Source organism: Microcebus murinus, chromosome 4, assembly GCF_040939455.1.
Source record: "Microcebus murinus isolate Inina chromosome 4, M.murinus_Inina_mat1.0, whole genome shotgun sequence".
In the NCBI taxonomy this organism is placed as follows: Eukaryota; Metazoa; Chordata; class Mammalia; order Primates; family Cheirogaleidae; genus Microcebus; species Microcebus murinus.
In genome coordinates, this window is record NC_134107.1 from 31,587,418 (window position 1) to 31,608,136 (window position 20,719).

Below are 20,719 nucleotides of genomic sequence, written 5' to 3' on the forward strand. Positions count from 1 at the left end.
CCCCTTTACCTCACACACCAGAGCAGAGCTGGCCAGACAGGCTTTGGGGTCAGAGAAGCTGAACAAAGCCTTCCTCACCTGCAAGATGATGTGCTTGGGCAACTCTTAACATACCATCCAGCTCTAACCACTTGAGATTTGGACTCTGATTTCCATCACACTCTCCTCAGAAAATCCTCTTTGAAAGAAAGGCAGGCTCAGGCACTCACCTGAGAAAATAATTAAAAATTATTTTCATGCCCCCCTTCCCCTCAGCAAACTTTCCTACAGTCTTAACAGGATCTGTGGGCAGGAAGGTGCAGATCTAGGAAACAAAAGGCCCCTACACCCGGGTCCAGACAGTGTCGGGGACAAGGCACAGCAGTCCTCAGGCTAGGCACAGAGCCTGCCCTGCTGCCAACGAGGATGGTCTGGGAGTTGCATGTTTAATGCCCTGTGGCCAGACACTCCCCTTTCCTTCCCTTAGACTTCACACACAGCTTACATATCAGGGCTTCGGAAACGTTCTATTTGGACTGACAGCATGGCTGTCACCAAGCAAATGTACCAAAGTATATGTGAAGCCACCAGATAATTTCTGTCCTCAACAAATGGAAGTGACCAAATGACCTGGCAGGGGTCAAGGGAGGAAAGGAGGCAGTTCACTGGCTTCCAGCCACCACGCCAAGCCCAGCAACATGACCACAGCACCGCTCGGTGCCCACCACTTCCGTCGTAGGCTCCTGAGCTGGGACCCCCTCACCACACCGCCTGCCCTTGGCCTTGAGACCAACACCCTGCAGATTCTACCTCAGAGCCATGAACACCTACAGGCAATTGGTCTTTTTAGGATGTTATTTATTAAAAATATTGTCTATCCCTTCCCTCACCCCTGTTAGCAAAAGGGCCTTTCCCAACTTTGCCCAACTGGATGAATAGGTCTTGGGGACTCAGAGGATGTGGTAGCCCGCCTAAACTGGGGAAGGGCTCAGACTTTCCTGGGACAGAGTGGACAGCAGGCCTGCTGGAGCCGGGAGGAGGAGCGTGCACAGCAACAGCAACCCCAACACACCCAACAGTGGCCTGCCACGGCCGCCTGGGTGGACCAGAGCTCCCCCTGCGCCAGGCGTTGGGGTGCTTGGGCAAGTCCATGATGAGAGGCACAAGGAGGCTGTGCACATACTTAATTGAGGGCCTGAGAGGGCCAAGAGTCAGTGTGGCTTCCGCACGTGTGGAAACAAGTCTGAAAAGCTGGTCCAAAGCAAACAGGAGGGCCTTGGCCTTGGGGTGGGGGGAGACAGACCCCAGGCAGTTTGCTCGACCACCGAGTTTTAAGCAGACCCATATGGGGTAACTCTGCCTTCAGCCAGGCTGGGCCCACAGCCTGGCACAGTTGGCCCAAAGACTGAATTCCCGGCTGGCTTTCGGGTTAACAGTGCAGGCTGCTGCTCGGGCCAACCAGCGGATTCAGGAAGCCAGGGTATCTCCTCACAGGTCAGCCACTGATGCCCAAGTGTCTCTTCACTATTTCTTCCGCTTCAGTTTCATATCTTTTTTGTTTTTCATCTCTCTGTTTTTCTTCAACTTCTTGTTCTGTTTGGGTTCTTGTTTAGTTTCCAACTTCCTTTTCTTGTCACTGGGGAAAAAAAAAAATCAGTAATAGAAAGAACATGTACACTTCTGAAACATCTCTCAGACTGCTTTGGTTTGTCTGAAAAGGGTTTTCAGCACCTAAACCTTGATGTAAGAACCCCAGTGAGACACAAACGTTCTCTGCAGACCTAGCAGGGAGGCCGGCACTGCGCTGGGGCTGGGACACACCACACAGACCTAGTTCCTGCCCTGACTGAGCTCTTGGTCTGTGGAGGAAAAAATCTCTATCATAACACCTAAAATGTGGGTTCTCTCAGTGTGCTGTTTCCCTCCGAGACCCCAAGAGCTAAGGCATCACAACAAAGACTCCCTCCCACCACTCTCACTGCTAGGGTTACCCTGGAAACCAGACATCATCCCAATGACCCTGAAGACAGTCCCTAACACAAAGCATGAGACTCAAAACAAAACCCTACAATACTTTCTGATACGCTGTTATTTTTTCTAAACAAGAAGAAGAAAGCCCAAAGGAATAGTAATTCAGGTTACACCACACAGAGGCCACTGGATTCTTCACTGATAGACTGGCACAGCAGCCGTTCAGCAAGCCACCACCTTCCATTAAGAAACCTTATAGGTTAAAGATTCTCTCCAGTGGCTTTCTGCCCTGGGAACAAATACCTCCCAGAAGGAGAGAGCAAACAGTTCAATCCAAAGACCATTACCACCACATGAATGTCACATTTACTTGGAGCCCTCAAGCACATGGACTACCACACAGGCTGGTCCAATACAAGAAGCCCCTCACCAGGGTTAACAGCCAAATGAATGGCCAGTGAGGCCACGCTCTGCAGAGCAAGGGACCAGCCCATCTCCGTGGCAAGCACATTCCCTGGCCCTGCTCAAGGCCAAAGCCATCATGGCCCTGTGCTGCACTTGCCACGTTGTCCAAACCAGAAACACTGACAGTGGGCTTTTCTGACACACCAGAGAGCATCTGGGAAATGAGGCCAGTACCAGTGCTGGATCCTTCAAGATGCCGTAGTGATTTGTGGAGACTACAGAAGATAATACCTGATTGCTGAGATCCATGGTTCCTAGAGTCACAGGGTTTCGTCTTTCCAAATGTTCACAAAATATAAACTCTTGAGGGGACCCTGTCAGTAACTATAGCAACACCAAAATGTCGATCTCCCCACCAACACCCAAACCAGCTGGGGAAGCCTCATCTGCAGATGCCGGGCAGGGGAGGCCTCCTTCTAGTCCCAAGGGAAACTAAGATGAAGGTTCCGGCCCAAGCAACCACGTTTATCTACACGTCCCCCTCTGCAGAGAAGATCTGCCTGTGTGAAGGTTTTCAGAGTGGTGTAGGGACTCCCAAGGTCCCTACGACCCTTTAAGGTGGTCCATAAGGTAGAAACTATTTTCATAACAATACATTTGCCTTTTTTTCATTTTCATTCTCTCTCAAATGTTCTTTTCCAGAGACTATAAGACATGACAACACAACAGAGTAAATATAGATGCAGGTATAAGAATCTGGCTGCTTTCTATGAATACTAAGCCAAATATTAAAGACATCTGCAAAAATGTAAATATGAAAAAATGCCACTCTTCACACTAACATTTTTATGAAAAGTATTTTTCAAAAAGCAAAGCTATAATGTGTCCATTATCGTGAATATTTTTATAATTTTTCAGTTTTTCATTTCTAATATAGGAAATATCAATAGATATGGCCCACACAAACAAAAGTCCTTTGGGGACCTCAATTGATTTTAAGATATAAAGGAACTCTAAGACCCAAAACTTTGAGAACCGCTGGCCCAAGGGACAGTGTACCAGTTAAACTGTGGGACCTGCAATGGACAAACCTGGTCCTGTCACTAGCTGGTGCTTCTTGGGAAGTTACTTAACTCCTTAGAGCCTGGGTTACTTCATCTTAAAGCAATGATGGTAAGTGGTTCTGAGGGCCGCACTACAGCCCATAGCAGGTCTCGGTCAGTGGCTGCTCCCGGACTGCTTTCTCAAGCCCATACCCTGACAGGCCCAGCGCCCTGGCATGGCCGGTAACTACACGGCGGGAAGAGATCCAGGCCTACGACATGGCCTCGCCTGGCCTGTAGGGCATATGCTACAAAGGTAGTGACCAGGGAGCTCTCAAGGGGAAGAACCATGACTTTTCTCTCTAAGCTTTTGCTCCAACCTCCTACTTCCCATGAAAGCCACCAAGAGGCAGAGAGCCCGGATGCCACTCCTGTCGGATGTGTCAGACCTCAGGCCCTCACCTTTTCAGGCTGACGATGGAGGCGTTCTGCCCAGCTTTGTTCAAAACTTCATTCCACTCTTCATCGTCCCCACGGATTATGTATCTAAAAAAAGAAGGGAAGCATGAAAGCCTGCTTGAAAGAAGAAGAGATTGCTTAAAAGAAAATACGACAGTGACAACATTCTTATCAGACACTTCCTGCCATGAAAGCCAGGCTGAGCTGTGTCAGCGTTAGAGCAGCAGAGGACAGAAGGGACAGACGTGCGGCAAAGCCCAGAGACAGGCAGCTTAGTAGCTCTACCGGACAGAAATTTCACAGAAGCAAGTGGCCAAGCCACCTGGCAGGGGCCAGCAAGGACAGTCCTGCACAGAAGGCAGCCTGCCCGACTTCTCCCACCTGACTCTCATTAACCACCACCAAGGAAATCTTCTGCCACCCCAACAATCTTCTCTCTCCTACCTCCAGGCGTTCGCCCACAACCCCGTGAACCATGCCTCTCCCCTTTCCGCCCCACTAGCAGTCCTGGCAAATCGAGGTTTGACTGTGCAAAACCGAGGGCAGACACCAGGGCTCAATACCCTGACCAAGGACTCCTAGCCACCCCCATCCCACATGTCCAACAATCACCGTCACTAATGACCCGGCAATAGGCCTCCATGTCACAGAGGTTCGGAGGTGGCCAATTCTGGAGTTGTTATTCATATCCATATCCATCCAGGGGGTGGAGGAGGGGCAATACCACTATAGCTGGAGCTCAAAAGGGACCAGGATCCCTAGTACCCAGATGGCTTTAGAGCAAGGGGCGTTTTGCTTGTTTGTTTTTGGCAGTAGAATCCTTTCTTCGAACAAAGTCACATGCAAACGCCAAATACAGCAAAGTGACCATTAACCTGCCTGCTCATGTGACCGGCATCCCCTTTCCTGGAAGGACCCCAAGGTACGACACGGACCCCCAAGGATCTAGGGAACACAACTGGAAAGGCAAAGTGGCAGTGCTGATGTGGGGAAACCAACTCCTCCAAAATTATGCAAACAGTCAGAAGGTTTTTAGCTGTTAGTGCGCCTATATCAATCCCATGAAGCACAGCTTCCGGGGCACCTGGGATATGGATTAGAAGAAACCTGTAACCGGAATCTCAGGACCCTAGAGGCCAAGCCAAGCCCTTGCCTCCCACGTCAGCACATGGGGCCTTACTGGGAGAGGTCCATGTTCTTCAGCTTCCCTACTTCTTTCTTGTGTTTCTCCTGAAATTCCTTTGCTGCTTCATCCTGTGGCCAAGAACCCAGAGAGAGAGTAGGTCAGAGCCAAGGAGTGACCAAACACACAGAAAAAGGTAAAGATGGGGTGGAATAGCACAATGAAGAGGAAACATTTCCTAATCTTCAGTTTACCCTCAAAACCATCATAGGTAGCCCTTATTTTTTAAAAGTATATATGCATATAAAATTTGCACTTAAAAAAGTTACCTAAATGGATTAACAAAACAATCTAGCATCCAACAATGAATGTTAGATTCGCACACTCACACACATTCCGTGGGAAGCGTGACTCCAGGCCACGTGCGCTCCGGGACACACAGGGCAGGGAGACGCAGCAAGCACGCCACCAGCGTGGGCCCGCAAAACCCCATTCAGCGCAGTGAGCACAGAGGCTCTTCCTCAGGGAAGGGGACACTCTGCACATGCAGCCAAAGGCACTGAGGGAAATGCTGGCACTCCCAAGGCCGTCGGCAGGGACGTACCAGGTCGTCACTCAGGGTCTTCATTGTGGGCTCCATGACCACATCCTTCACTGCCACCATCTGCTCCTCGATGGCCTTTTCCTGCACTTCATTAAACAGCTGTAGAAGACAACCAGAGAGAAACAGAAGATGACAGAGCAGCAGGGGCCCAGTCACTTGTTGCCAAGGCACTGAGTACCTGACGCAAAGGGGTGTATTTTGAAGACACCAAGCAACACTCTGCATAGTTTAGGAGTGAAGACGTTCACAGTAAGAGTCTAAAACAGACTGGATACACATCAAATTCCCGACAGTGGTGGCTCTGGGAGAGAAGAGGAACTTTACAGATCCTGTATTTCTTGATCTCTGTGAAGAACTCCAGCAAATACAGCCAAACGTTAACATCTGCTCATTTCAGGGGCAGCAAGTGGGTTTGTTGTATTATTCAAAAGACCAAGACCCTGCCCTCAGGCCCAGGTTACCTTCACAACTTTGCGGATGATCCGGTTGAAAAGTCCCATCAACTGGCCCGAGGGCAGCTCAATCTCCTTTTCCAGCTGGTCCACAGACTTATGCTGCAGGCCGATCCCCAAGAGAAGAGCCTGGAAGATAGGAAGTGTGTTGGAGGAGCCTCCAGGACAGGTCCTTGCCCGTTAAAACTGTGTTGCGAACCAGAATTACTCTCTTGACCAAAGCTATCTGGTACAGAAGGGAGACTGGCGCTGTGTACTTTGGAATCTTCTCTTTCATTCTGTTACTGAAACCTCCATGAAATACTCCCTCTTCCTGAAATCCTCAAAGTAACTTTTACTATCCTGACAAATAGCTACTTCACAACTACATTAAAAGTTTGGGCTGTTCCTGGGCCTCTGCTAAGGTCAAGTTAAGTGTCAAGGCAACATGGTGGGATAAAAAGAATATGGGTTCAAACTGCAGTTCTCACTGACTGCATGGCTGGGCACATTACTAGACTTCAGAGCCCAGGATTCCTGACTGGTAACATGAGGAGACCACCCCCGACTTCTCAGATCCGTCGTGAGGAAGCCACAAAAGTATGTCCACATGCCTAATCCAACACCCAGCAAATGAACAGCTCCACAATCCTCTTCTCCCCATGCGAGCACAAGGTGACCTACCGACTGGGCAGCGGACAGGGCCAGGTCCCCCAGCTGGTTGAGGAAATACATTCGGGAGATGGCCGGGATCATGTCCATGATGAGGTGATAGTCCACCATGTTCCGTGAATACATCTCCAGCCGCTTCAGGTCGTAGGGGAGGAAGAGCGCGTCCAGTTCCGCCCGGCTCAGGGCTGCCCACGAGACACAGAGCCAGATGGCCAGGTCAGCCCGCGCCCTCGAAGGGTGTGACACGATTCACGAGATAGCATACAGAACCACCCCCGGATGACACACAGAAGCCCTCCAACAGTGCCTGGCCCTGCAATAACACAGCCCTGACCCGGCAGTGCACTGACCCTTCTCCTTCCAGGGGTAGGGGGTGCGGGCAGCTCCAGGCTGCACCGGGGGAGGGAACAGCTGGCATGGGATCCTTGCTCAGAGTCCCCACACCAACACACAGGGCAAGGAAAGGCTCCCATGCCCCAGGGTTAGAGGAACAAAACACCACCCTTCCCCAGGTGGTCACTTCCCCAGCTTCACAGAAAGCGTGTAAGCTCTGCCCAGCTCAAGGAGTACAGACTTTTCCATCAAAATGTAACTGGCAAAAAAAATTATACACACACATATACACAAACATATCTATGTATATACTTACATATATTAATAAAATAGGCAACAAAAAAAAGAGCTGTTAATAATGATCCCTTGCACTTTTTTGTATTTTAAATATTCAAACAGAATTTATATGCACAAAACACGTCTATGTGTTGCTGGTCACAGAAGGCTGGCAGCATATTCTTAGTACAATTTCCTGAACGGGGAAACTAAGCCTCAGAGATTGAGCACTTCGTTCCCCTAGATCACAGGACTTAAATCGCGTTCCATAATTAACTGGCTGCATGAATTATCTCTGACGTCAAGTCGTGTCCCCAAAGTCATATCATGAAAATGAAAGAGGGCAGGGCCCGGGACAGAGCAGGGGCCTGGTGAGCGGGAGGTGGCCAGTGGGAGACACACCCTTCTCCTGGGACATCACGCCCATGGGCTACCTCCCCCATAGCCAGGCTGCTCCCAGCCCCGCATCCGCCTGCCCAACTCACCTGGCAGGGCTGGTTTCCCCACGTTCCTGTTCTGAATGATGTTCAGAGCCAGGGGCGGAGAGAAGGTGCTGAACTGGTAGGACAGCAAGGCTAGGAACCGCCGCCGGAAATCTGTGGGGCAGCACCGTACAGGGTTAGAGGTCTGGAGGCGCCCCCTGCTCCATCACCTTGCTGTCTCCCCTCCCACCTAACTCCTCAGTCACCTTTCCAGAAGGCCTCGAGCCACACTCCCCGGTCAGCCTCGTCCTCGTCAGTCAGTGTCTTCAGCATGATGCACGAGTGTTCTCCGGTCAGGTCGTTCTGGGGAACACATTTTTTTTTTGAGACAGAGTCTCACTCTGTTGCCCTGGCTAGAGTGCCGTGGCATCAGCCTAGTTCACAGCAACCTCAAACTCCTGGGCTCAAGCAATATTTCTGCTTCAGCCTCCTGAGTAGCTGGGACTACAGGCATGCACCACCATGCCTGGATAATTTTTTCTATATATTTTTAGTTGGCCAATTAATTTCTTTCTATTTTTAATAGAGACGGGATCTCGCTCTTGCTCAGGTTGCTTCCGAACTCCTGACTTTGAGCAATCCTCCAGCCTTGGCCTCCCAGAGTGCTAGGATTACAGGTGTGAGCCACCACACCTGGCCGGAACACACACTCTTAATTAGCACCAAGAACCCTCACTTTGTGAATGGCCCGTCATCGATAAAGGGCAAGTGCTCAGAGGAAAAAGGCCTGATGCTTCCGTGGTCCTGTCCTTCCCCGGCTGGGAGAGGCACCTGCTAGAGCAGAGCCCTCGCCCTCCATTCCTCACATCACTGCGGGTCACATGAGGGCTTTCAAAGATCACTCTGTCCTGCAACTTCCCGAAAGGTGCCACACGTGTGGAGGAGGGCTGCTGGACCTTCAGAGCCCAACTTTAGCTCTGGACCCACAGAAATGAGCCACTTGCTCCTTTCAGGGAGACGCTGAAGTCACAGTCAGTAGAGCTTAAACTCCACACAATCCAAAATTCCACAACCAAAACCCAGAGTTCCCATGCTGGCCAGTTTGCAAGTGCAGGCTTCTGTAGGTGACTATGAGACCACAGTTTTTTAAATTTTTGCTACATTAACAACAAAGCCCCACACCATAAAAATATCCCCTGGAGTTCAACTCAGGAGCATTCATATAGCAAGATGTCAGCACCGCGTCCAAAATGAACAGAGCACAGCACAAGACCACGGGAACACACCACAGACCACACTGAAGCTCGCTGGTCTGCATTCTCCTCTCAGCTGACAGCCAGTTACATCCCCAGTCTCAACCACCAGTCAAGAAGAGCCCAGAGCATCTTTGTGCTGCTGCTCCATGCCCTCGCAGAAGCAGCCTGGCATGCAATGGTCCTCGCTAGTCCCACTTCGAACTCTCAAATGGACCCTGGAAGCTACTCTCAAATACTGGTTTTGCACGCTCCACAATCAAACCTGCAATACTGATGGCCTCCCTCTCACAGGGAACATAAGCAATCAGAAGAGAACAACTTCATCCTCCCAGCACCAAATCAACCAGCCAAGCAACGTGCCCGCACTCTCTGCCTTCCCTACTATGAAGGGTGAAGTACATGGCCACCTCCCCTCCTGAGTCCTGGGTCCCACCCCGCAGCCGCCTCAGGGCTCACACCCTTGCAATCAGCTCCCTCACCTGCACCACTACTTTCAAGATCATACCCAGCAGCAAACAAATATGCTTCTAGACTCTCCTATCTGACAAACCTGCCTTAACTCCATCTCCCTCCAGCTACCTGGTTTCTCTGCTCCCTTTCTCCTCATGGTCCCCACCTCCTCTCCTCTCCAGGCAGGCTGAGCCCCCCACTCCACCGCAGCTGCCCTCACTCAGATCACCGACAAATCTAAATGCCAACTGTGTGTCCTCACCTTACTTTCTCTCTGCACTACAACTGACTCTTGAAACACTTCTTCATCTTAACTTCTGACACCTTGTGCCCAACTTCCTCCTTCACATCAGGGCTGCTTGTTCTCAGTCTCCCATGCTGTGTCTTCCTCCTTCCTCTAAGCCTCAGAGTCCAAGGACTTACCCTTGTGGATTTTCAATAGCTCCAGATGCTTGTTGTTCACTGCACTGAAGTACTTACTGAACACATACTCTAAACAGATGCTCTTCCAAGAGCTGGGTACAGCAGGAACAAACAGGAAAGCCTTGCCTTCAGGGAGTAAATTCTACAACCAACATGCTCGTGACTCCCAGGACTCCCTCTCCTGCCCAAACCCCTCCTCAACCTCCGTACTCCTACAATCCAGCGCCTGTTCTCCATTTCCACTTAGATGTCTAACAGGCATCTCACACCTACTATGCCAAATATGTTCCTACTTTTCCCTCCAAATCTGCTCCTCCCCCCGTGAGTCCTATCTTAGCACCTCCAACACTAGCTGCTCAAGCCAAAACCCTAGGAGTCACCCTGGCTGCTTCTGTCCACACGCCTTCCATACTTGATTTTTCAGCAATTCCAGCCAGTTCCTCCCCCAAAGTGTATCCCACAACTGGTCACCTCTCTCCACCGCCACTACTTCCCTCTCCTCTCACCCACGCCTCCTGCCTCCACGCCTGGGATACTAGCGTCCACTCTCCGCACGGTGGCCAGGTCCTTTCCTCTCGTTGTCTCCTCCAAGGGAACGGGGAGAACGTGCAGCATCCTTAACGAGGACTAAGGCCCCCACCGTGAATCACAACTCTTTCCCTTCCAAGGGCTTCCTAGCCACACTGGCCTGCTTCTATTTCCTTCAAATAACCAAGTTCATGTCCACCTCAGGCCCTACTCTTGCTGTTCCCTCTGGCTGGAGAGGCTCTTTTCTCCAGGACTGTCACACCACTGTCCTTTCTGATCAGTCAGGTTTCAGCTTGAAAGGTCACCTCTTAGAGGCCTGACCCCTCTTTATACCATAATCTCAGTGTGGTTTTCTTCACGGCACTTACTGCTCTCTGAGCATTTCTTATTTGTTCCCTTTTAAGTTGCCTGTTTTTACACATTAGAAAATAAGCTTCATGGCTTATCTTGTTCACTGCCTGATTCACCATAGATGCTAAGTAAATATTTCTTTAAATGACTGACAGTCACTTTCTCACCTTCCCTCAGTAATCCTCTGTGGCTCTGTCTCCCACATATTTGTATCTCTCTCAGATACCAACTAGTAATACAAGTCTGCACAACTGCATTCCTCTCCTAAAACCAGTTTTTTTGGCTTACAGGATTCCAGAATCTGATGAACAAGTCCACGTGCACTTCTGCCACCTTATTATCAAGCGCAAAGCCCAATAAGCACCAGGAAGAAATGTGTGATCACAAGGCCTGTCAGTGAGGGTGGCTCAGTGTTCATCAGAATAAACGAACACCTGCTCAGAGTACAGCAGCAGGGACTATGTGCAAGGACAGGCCCATCACCTACCATAACCACACACCTAAACCCCTTCTCTGCCGGATGCCTCACTCACCGGGGTCTGTCTCAGATAGACAGGAACAAATCCAGCCCGTTTCCAGAACCTGCAACAACACAGAGAGAGTAGGTCCCTATGTGTGCCCTCTGTGTAGAGGCTGAGAGACAAGACAGACGAGGGCCAGGAGGAGCAGGGCAGGGAGTCGACAGTGGGCTAACACAGACACTGGCTACAAAGGGAGATAGCCACACGACTCTTTTTCCAGGACTTCTTTGTCTATGCCAAGGGAGGGACCCAGGAAGAAGGGCAGGCACGTACTTGAGGAGCCTGGGGGTCAAGCCGTAGGAAACACCCAGGTAGTCCAGGCGCTCAGCTGGCCTTTCATTCAACTTGAGCAGCAAAGGAGGCAGGTCCTTGCGGGGAGCGATGACCTCTTCCAACAAGCTTACGGCCTAGGAGACGCCAAGGAAAGAACACAGTCCGCTCAGCAGGGGGAGAGGACAGCTTGTGACATTCTCAAGCACCCCTGCCACACCAGGCTCTGGACTAAACACAAGGAAAAACTGGGAGAGGTTTCTTGGTTTGCTCTTGTGGTTTTCAAAATACAGGAACACCAATTAGTCAAGTGGTCATTGCCAAGTACACAAACCACCTAAACATGCATGGAATCGCATGGCTCTGAACCTCTAGAATGCAGGAAAACAGCCACAGAGGTTAGAAATGCCCAACAGATTTACAAAGGGACAGAGGCAGGGTCCTGAAGATCCAGCATGAAGTCCAGGCTCTGTCATCTGACAGCCTTGCGGAAGTGACAAAACTGTGAGCTTGAACCTAATAAAAACCCCTTTCCTGGCTCCCAAAAAGGCATACTACGAAAACCAATAAATATATGTGAAAAGCTGTCAAAGTTACTGGTATTAATCATTCTTATCGAGGAAAGAAACAACTTCCCTTAGTCTGGGTTTAGTGAGAAAGAGAAGACCACACAGCAGTGGTTCTCAAACTCTCGTGAACATTAGAATCACCCCGGAAGCTTGTCAAGCCACAGATTGCTGGGCCTATCCCAGTTTCAGATTCAGCAGAATCTGCATGTTTAACAAGCTTCCAGATGTTGCTGATGATGTTGATCTGAGGATCTTAAGTGTCTGGCTGGAGAAAGAAGCCATCAGGAGAAAATGTGAGCAGACTCCAGACCTCTGGACCGTTCTTGTGGATGCCCCTAAAGACCCAGAAAATTATCTTCCTAAGAACCAGAAAAAAGGAGTTTTGCCAAAAGCTGCTTACCTCGCTGCTGATGGTGTGAATTTCCTGTGATGTCTCAAGGACCTTTTCCTCCAGACAAGGGAACGTGCCTTCGTAGTACATCTGCAGCAGCTGCAGAGCACGGCTGCCGTAGCCCATCTGTGAGCAGACATGGAGGGAAATGGGCAGAGGGCAGAGAGATGCTCTCTGTTTGAGCCCCTTTTACTCCCCTGTATTGCTCTAGAGAGCCTTCACTCCTGGTCAAACTGCACATAGCAAAGAGAACCACTGAACTCCCTCAATGAGGTCCAAGCAGAGACTCTTAAGAACAAAAGTAGTATGGCCCTAGTTCTCACACTGCCCTAGCACAACAAGAACAGCCACCTGAGGGTAAAGAAGTCTGTCCATTCTTTCCAGTCCCCAGACCGGCAAGCCCAAAAGAGACTTTTTCTGTACCACTGCCTTAAAGAGAAGTTTCTACAGCTAATTACCCAGTGGGGCTTTCCAAGAGACAGAAGGTAATTACGGAAAGCAGCTCTGGTTCACAAGCCCCTCCTCTCACCAAAGAAGAGTGAGCATATACCATCATCCTGTCCACCTGCCCAGCCCAGGCACTGCTAAATTCCCCAGAGCAGGGAAGTGCCTAGAACGTTACTTGCTTCTTGACTAGCTTCTTATCCCAGCAACCAAGTACACTTCGGCTAAAGAGCTGCCAACAACATGGCTGTAGCTAACAGTGGCGCACCAGGGTTGGGAGGCCCAAGAACACCTTACCCCTTGATAATCCGGGTGAACAGCAATGCGCACAACCCTGCCACCAGAAAGACCGCCGAAGTCTGGATCTTGGAACTGCGTGGGAAACATTAACTGGTAACCTAAGAACACAAACATCCTCTAACACCACCAGCTTCACTCCCTCAGACGTGGGAAGGAAAGCCCATCACCTGTTCTGACACCGTCCATGGAATCAAGTCCCCGGAAGCCTTCTTGCCTCGAGACAGGCTGTTCAAGATGGACTGGCGAGAAATCTCCCCCTCAAGGCACACCTGTGGAGGAAGCCAGAGCAGACAAAAAGGCCAGATTCAGAGGCCACTCACAGGACACTGTTTTGTCTCTCTGATTAGACCAGCTGTTTCCGCCCCCATGTCCAGGTTTAACCCAGACACTGACTGACTCATCCAATTCTCATAGAAGCTTCATTATCAGGCCCCATGTTACAAGCAGAAGACTTGACATCCTCCTGACCCAGAGTAAAAACCCAAAAAAATAAAATAAAAAACCATTAGAAGATGTCCATGCATGTTGGGCACCTATGCATACCAATTAAGACACGGTGTGCTCATGTGGTTCTGTACAAAACAGTGCAAATTCAAAATAACTCAAGTATCTAATGTGTAAATGGTTAAACAAATTATGGTACATGCATATAATGAAATACTACACAGCTTTTAAAACTTACGAAGATTATAAATATTTGACACACTGCCTTAAAAAAGCAAATTAACAAATACTATAACCACCTCATGTTTACAAAAAGGAAAAATGTTATCTAGATGCATTCATACATGCCAAGGGTCAAAAAAATTTTTCCCCAATCTATAGCTTCTAATCTCATAAGTACCATGTGTTGCTTTTGTAATAAAGGGGGGAAACACACACAAACAAGTTCTGTTTGCAGAAGGAGCCGTAAGTCAAATAAGAGAGTGGCCAGTTCCAGCTTTTTTACCCATCCATGAACAGTGGGGCTCTGGTCGCTGGTGGCGACGACTTCTTCCCGTGCACCCTGATCACCTGCCTCAACAGACCCAGCCACTTGCCTCCCTCACTGCAGTTATTGGGCCATGAACCCCCAATGTCCAAGGGGTTCTCCCAAAGCAATGACACAGGATGCCTCTGTCTGTGTACCTGGATGACAGCAAGCACCTCAGGAAGGGCATTCTGGGTGGGCGGCACAGGAGGCAGAAGGCAGAAGAGATGGTGAGCAGGAGCGTCGGAGAGCATCTGGAGATCGTTGGGAGAGTTCTGTCGAAGCAGAGACAGGGCTGGTGAGAAGCATCCCTCCTCTTTCCCTTACTCGGGAGGCTCGATTGGGAATCATCAGACGACTGGGGTACTGCCTTCTCCAAAACCAAGTGAGGAGCTGCCACCCAGCAAAGCACCTTTCCAGTATTGTGGCAAGCCTGAGACTCTTCATGATGGCTTAAGTGGGACTTAGCCTCAAATGCCTACTGTCCTCTCAACCTGAGCACTGAGGCTGGAGAGCAGAAGAGAACTTATTTGGCACTTCTTATGTCACAGCTGGGAAGTGAACTTCCTCCAGATAAGAGGCTACTATTTCAGGAAAAGCTGTCACCACTTATAACACCATTCTCTTCAGCATTCCATTAAAGGCTATTCATAAAAATGCTGTCCAGACACTCAAAAAGTATACTTTCCAACTGCCCTTCAGTTTTTTAAGAGTCTCAGATATTGTGAGCCCTCAAATTCACTGCTCCTTAAAAATAGCCCAGAGATACAAAGCTGTCTCAGGTCAAACAGTACCACTGGGTTACAACTGTGATGTCACCTCAGCCTATCAGTTTGGCAGACAGGCAAGAAATTTAAGTACCTTTTAAAAAACAGGCAGAGCTTTCCATCCTCTCCAGCCACCCCATGGAGCTGCATGCTAGAATTCCTTACTCTATGTGCAAAGCGAGGTCACTGGACCTCATTAACATCAGGACATTTAAGTCTCAATGGAATAGTCGCCCAAGCCACTGGGTAACAAAATACGTAAAAAGCCAAGTCCACAGGGACTGCCAAGTGCAGAAGCTCCCTGCTGAATGAAGTTCACCCAAGGGCTATGGCAGTTACCTTGTAGTGCGAAGCCACGTAGAGGGCCATCAGCCGTTGGAGGAAAACTTCAGAGGCCTTGTGGTAGCAAAAGAGGGTATCTCTGTTAACATAGTAGCTGGGTTTAGAGTTAAGCAACCAGAACAAACCAAAGAAAGCCCAAAGCAAGACGACCTCGCTCTCTCTGGAAGTAGTGTGACTTTTTCCCTGGCTTGGGAAGAGGAGCCCAGGGTCCCAGGCAGAAACACATTAGTGAAGGAAGAAGAGAAAAAGGAAATGCAGAATGTTCAACTTTTCCCTTTCTTAGAGCAGCGTCCTACGAAACAAAGGGCCCAAATCCTTCTAATTCTTTCAGCACCCTCTCTCCCTTTCATGGTGCCAACGAGACCCAGAGGAGGATACAGTTCGCAGGCTTCAGGCAAGGGGCAGCCTGACACAATCCGAGTAATGTTGAGGCAATCCAGGCACAGCAAGTCGTTCAGCCACTTCTCCACCGCGTCCCCAGGGGCGTATCGGATTGACTCCTGGAGGGAAACCTCATGCAACGTGCGTGCTGTTTCCGCAAATCACACAATTAAGAAACAATTATTAAATATGTATTGCCTAAAAGAGCAAGGAAAAGTGTTCCCCTTTATATTAGTCACATGATGCGCAGATATACATGGCTCGAGAATTTAAACTGAATGGTTTTAAATTGTTTTGGTGGATATTCAACTTGCCATGATACCAGCCCCAAAGGGATCCCACTAAGTCAATGCAACTATGCCCAGAGACAGGGATAAAGAAGGGCCCTGCCACCAGAAGCCTCAAGTCAGACTCCTATCTGGTCACTGGATGGCTGTTCTTTGGAGAAAAGCTACTTCTCCTCTTGGAAACTCAACTGTTCAGCCTGATGGTGGGAAGGTTTGGTCCTTTTTTTTTTTTTTTTTTTTTTGAGACAGAGTCTCACTTTATTCTTTGTTGTCCAGGCTAGAGTGAGTGCCATGGCGTCAGCCTCGCTCACAGCAACCTCAATCTCCTGGGCTCAAGCGATCCTCCTGCCTCAGCCTCCCGAGTAGCTGGGACTACAGGCATGCGCCACCATGCCCGGCTAATTTTTTGTATATATATTTTTAGTTGGTCAATTAATTTCTTTCTATTTTTGGTAGAGACAGGGTCTCGCTCAGGCTGGTTTCGAACTCCTGACCTTGAGCAATCAGCCCGCCTCAGCCTCCCAAAGTGCTAGGATTACAGGCGTGAGCCACCGCGCCCGGCCAGGTTTGGTCCTTGATGTCACAGGGGAAGCAAGGATCCAGCAAGAGAGTCTGAAGGGACCTGCTGTGACCTGCAGGGCCTGGTTCAGGTTCTGGGGTACCTGATGCCAGTCTGGCTGTTGTCGTGGTCTTGTTCTCGGCGGTGGTGCTGACCTGGCTCTGGGCACTCTGTTGACGGAGCTGCTGAATTAGCTTGAGCGACAGTGACCGGCCAGTGCCCTCGTAGCTAGGAACAAAGGCAATGGGAATCAGGCACAAGGTCCCAAATCCACTCTCTAAGAGGGGACAGAGAACTGCTCTCCTCAACCTGCTAAAACACCAGACTCCTGCTTCCCAAGGAGAACCTTGCTCATCTCTGAACTTTCAGCATAGCATGCATGTATCCAAAGATAGCAGGTCAGCTCCAAGCCATTCAGGCCTGGGCTCAAGTCCTGGCTCATCTACTTAGTACCCTTGGGTAAGGAACTCAATCTCTTTAGCCTCATCCACAAAATGGGGCTATTCTACACACCACACAGGACTATGATATGAATTAAAAAAAATAAGGACTTAAAAAATGACTTAAGCAAAGCTTTTAGCATAGTGAAACTAAAACAAAGTTAAATGGTCAACTAACGGGAGCTGCTATTTTAGAAGTAACATGCATGTAGAAATGAACCAAGAACATTTCCAGCTTGGAAAATTAAGACAAAACAAATCCACCACCCCAGAAATTCTTTTCATTACTACTTTCACTTAAAAGGTAAGATAAAACAGCTAACACAAAATTTGGAAGAAGTTAAATCATCTACAATCTGATCACAGAGCTCTTTTCATTTTTGAGTATTTCCTTCTTGTCATTAGTCACAAGCACATATGACCACGGGGCACACACTGCTCAAAGGGCTTTCCTTTTTTATTTTTATATCATTTCATAGTATTCATAATATTTAAAGGCTGCCCAAATATTTCTTAAATACTACTTTTATAGAATGATGGAAAAGCTAGAACTTTAGAGTGTTTTACCCCTCCGCTTCAACCCCCCACATAACAAAGCTCTCCTAAAGGAATTCCACTTACTTATTTCTTTAAGAAAAAAAAAGAGCAAGCACAAGCCAACAAAACAAATTAAAAACTTTTGTGCTTCAAAGAACATTATCAAGGAAGTGAAAAGTCCCACAGAATTAGAGAAAATTTTTGTAAATCATATCTGATAAGGGACCTGTATCTAGAATACAAAAATAAAGAACCTTTACAACTCAATAATAAAAAGACAAATACCCCAATTAGAAAAATGAACAAAGGATATGAACAGATATTTTTCCAAACAAGATACAAATGTGGCCAATAAGCACATGAGATGCTCGACACATCATTAGTCATCAGGGAAATACAAATGAAAACCATAATGGGATACCACTTCACACCCACTAGAACGGCTGTAATCAAAAAAATATGTAACAAATGTGTGAGAGGATGTAGAAAAATTAGAACCCTCATACACTGCTGGTGGGAATGTAAAATGGTGCAGCTGCTTTGGAAAACAGTCTGGCAGCTCCTCGGATGGTTAACATAGAGCTAACCACACAAGCTAACCCAGTAATTCTACTCCTAGGTACATACCCAAGAGAACTGAAAACACATCCACGCAAAACCCTATACACAAATGCTCACAAACGCATTATTCATAATAGCCAAAACCCAAATGTCCACCAACAGATGAATGGATTAAAAAATGTGGTATATCCATACAATGGAGTATTATTCAGCCATAAAAAGGAATGAAATACGCTTCACAGGTGAACCTTTAGAACACTCTGGTGAGTCAAAGAAGCCTGCTACAAAAGACTACATATTGTTTGATTCCATTCATATGAAATGTTCAAAATAGGCAAATCTATGGACATGGAAAATAGATTAGTGGCTACCTAGGGTTGGGGGTTATGGAGGAGCTGGAGGACGATGTAGTTTTATAGGGTGATGAAATGTTCTAAAATTTGCCGTGGTGAGCACAGTTGTACAACTCTCTATGAATGTACTAAAAACCATTCAATTATAGACATTAACAAACAGGTAATGTTATGGCATGTGAATTATATCTCAAAGCTCTTTAAAAAGTAAAAATCCATTACATTTAAATGTTTTCAGTGTAAGTACAACAGTTGCAATAAATCTGCAATACAGAATTATCTCTTCAAGATGTGAGTTCCGTACAGAAATCTTTCCAATATTGAAGATATATTTATTGACCTGGAAAGACTTTGCAATATGTTATGTAAAAAAGCAAATTGAAAACAATATACAAACTATGTTTATATTCTTGTTCAAAATGAAAAAGTAAAATAAATGCACAAAAAAGGTAAACCAAAATTCTAACAGAAGCTCTCTCTAGATGGCTATATTATAGATTTTTCTTTTGCTTATATGTTTCTTCTTTTTTTTTTTTTTTACACACACACACTTTTTTTCTAAGTTTTCTATAGCAAGCATGAACTAAATATTTCGAATTTAAAAACCACTCTTGCCATTATTAGCTCCTCATGCTAATTATATAGTTACTTTAACACTGTATTTTCACATAATTCTAAGACATCAGACATTGGTATTGCCATCCATGTACTTTTTAAAACTCAATCACACCTACAGACAAAAGGAGACACCCATCGCTTGGGTTACGAAATTCTTCAGTCTTATGCTGCCCATGTAAAGCCAGGCCAGAGGTGTGTTAGTTTACTAAGAGGCTGGCTCACATTTGCAGAAGCCCCAAGAGAGAATGAAGCAGCCCCAAAACTCAGACTTTGGGAATCAGACTTTGTTTCCCAGGCCACATCCACTATATGCCACCTAATCTGCAAGAACCTACACAGGAGTGAGGACTCCTGCCCACAGCACCTTACCCGTTGATGGTGGATGCCATGAAAACAAGGTAGGGGCCAAGTAGGCTCTTCACCAGGGGGAGGGGGATGGCAGCGGCTTCATCAATCACAACGAGTTCAGCCTGGCCCAGCTTCACAGCATCTGCAGGATGTATATACTGTGGGGAAGAAAAATTTAGATTAGTGTGGCCAACTAATGGTGACTCATCACAGAGGCGGCTCTCTTTTCTCTCTCTCTGTTGCCTTTTCTCCTCTCCCATTCTCCTTTCTCTTGACAAGGCAAAAATGAGATGGGCTTGGCGTCAGACACCTGGGTTCAAACAGTTCAACCACTGATTGTGTAACCCTGGACGGGTCACTTAATCCCACAGAGCCTCAGACTCCTCTTCTGTAAAATGGAGGGAAGACCTCTCTATGGCTGCCTGGAGAAAAAACAAGGTAACTATGTAAAAATGCCCTGCCCAGTGCCCAGCTTGTAGCACTGACAGACAGTGGCTCCTTTCCCTTCACTCTTCATCTCCCTGTGTTTCTCCCCAGCCTCAGCTCAGGGACACCTGAGCTCAGGGACACCAGAGGCACAACTGGACCTCAGTGGTGGTGACAGGGGAGGATGTCAGATTTCTCATGCTGCATACTGTGCTCCCTGCTCTGATGCCATCATTATAAAGGCCAAGTCTCCCTGCACTGGTAGGGACATTTCTAGAACCTATTCTTAATAAACACACTTACATATCCTTATGCATACAAACAACCCCTTCAAGTTTCTTGAGGGCTTCCTGCTATTTTTAGAGTGGTTTGAAAAGGCCATGAAGAAGTATATTATAGGAGAAGAAACCTAAATGGCCAATTAACATAAACGAAGATACTTAACCTCAGGAGGAATCAGTGAAAGACTAAAAACAAAAGGAGATACCATTTCACAAAACTTAAATAGCTGTATAACACCCAGAACTGGTGAGGACTAGAGAAATAAAAACTCAAAAGAATGCTGGTGTGAAGATAAACTGGTACAACCACTTTAAAGGAGAATTTGGCAACATTTACGAAAGCTGGAAATCTATGCAGATCATTAAAACCCAACAATTCCACTTCCAGAAACATACACATAAGCTATAGTATACTCATAGTACTTAAAAATGAATCAACTAGATCTACAAGCTTCAATCCAGACAAATGCTTGAAAAAAAATGTTTAAAAAGGAAAGCTGAAGGAGGACAAGTGTAGTATGTTACCACTTAAGGATACATAATTAGTACTGAAAATAAAAACACATGACTTGAAAGGAAACACACCAATCTCAGAACAGAATTACCTATGGGGAGTGACAGAAGGAAT

At 47.6% G+C, this 20,719-nt stretch overlaps 1 protein-coding gene across 1 annotated transcript in view; it reads right to left on the bottom strand.

The window, feature by feature from the left end:
- Positions 1 to 821: 821 nt before the first annotated feature.
- The window catches only part of NAT10 (N-acetyltransferase 10), a 42,336-nt gene continuing 22,438 nt past the window's right edge, over positions 822 to 20,719 (bottom strand). The window contains exons 12-29 of the mRNA XM_012739889.3: positions 19,406 to 19,542; positions 16,631 to 16,755; positions 15,679 to 15,829; positions 15,298 to 15,394; positions 14,350 to 14,466; positions 13,389 to 13,490; positions 13,219 to 13,293; positions 12,487 to 12,603; positions 11,521 to 11,654; positions 11,260 to 11,308; positions 7,985 to 8,081; positions 7,782 to 7,892; positions 6,700 to 6,872; positions 6,046 to 6,165; positions 5,585 to 5,683; positions 5,038 to 5,111; positions 3,861 to 3,944; positions 822 to 1,615 (exon numbers count right to left, since the gene is read on the bottom strand). Of these exons, the coding sequence (XP_012595343.1) occupies positions 1,504 to 1,615; positions 3,861 to 3,944; positions 5,038 to 5,111; positions 5,585 to 5,683; positions 6,046 to 6,165; positions 6,700 to 6,872; positions 7,782 to 7,892; positions 7,985 to 8,081; positions 11,260 to 11,308; positions 11,521 to 11,654; positions 12,487 to 12,603; positions 13,219 to 13,293; positions 13,389 to 13,490; positions 14,350 to 14,466; positions 15,298 to 15,394; positions 15,679 to 15,829; positions 16,631 to 16,755; positions 19,406 to 19,542 (1,974 nt within the window). The 3' untranslated portion in view covers positions 822 to 1,503. The remainder of the gene's footprint in view (positions 1,616 to 3,860; positions 3,945 to 5,037; positions 5,112 to 5,584; positions 5,684 to 6,045; positions 6,166 to 6,699; positions 6,873 to 7,781; positions 7,893 to 7,984; positions 8,082 to 11,259; positions 11,309 to 11,520; positions 11,655 to 12,486; positions 12,604 to 13,218; positions 13,294 to 13,388; positions 13,491 to 14,349; positions 14,467 to 15,297; positions 15,395 to 15,678; positions 15,830 to 16,630; positions 16,756 to 19,405; positions 19,543 to 20,719) is intronic.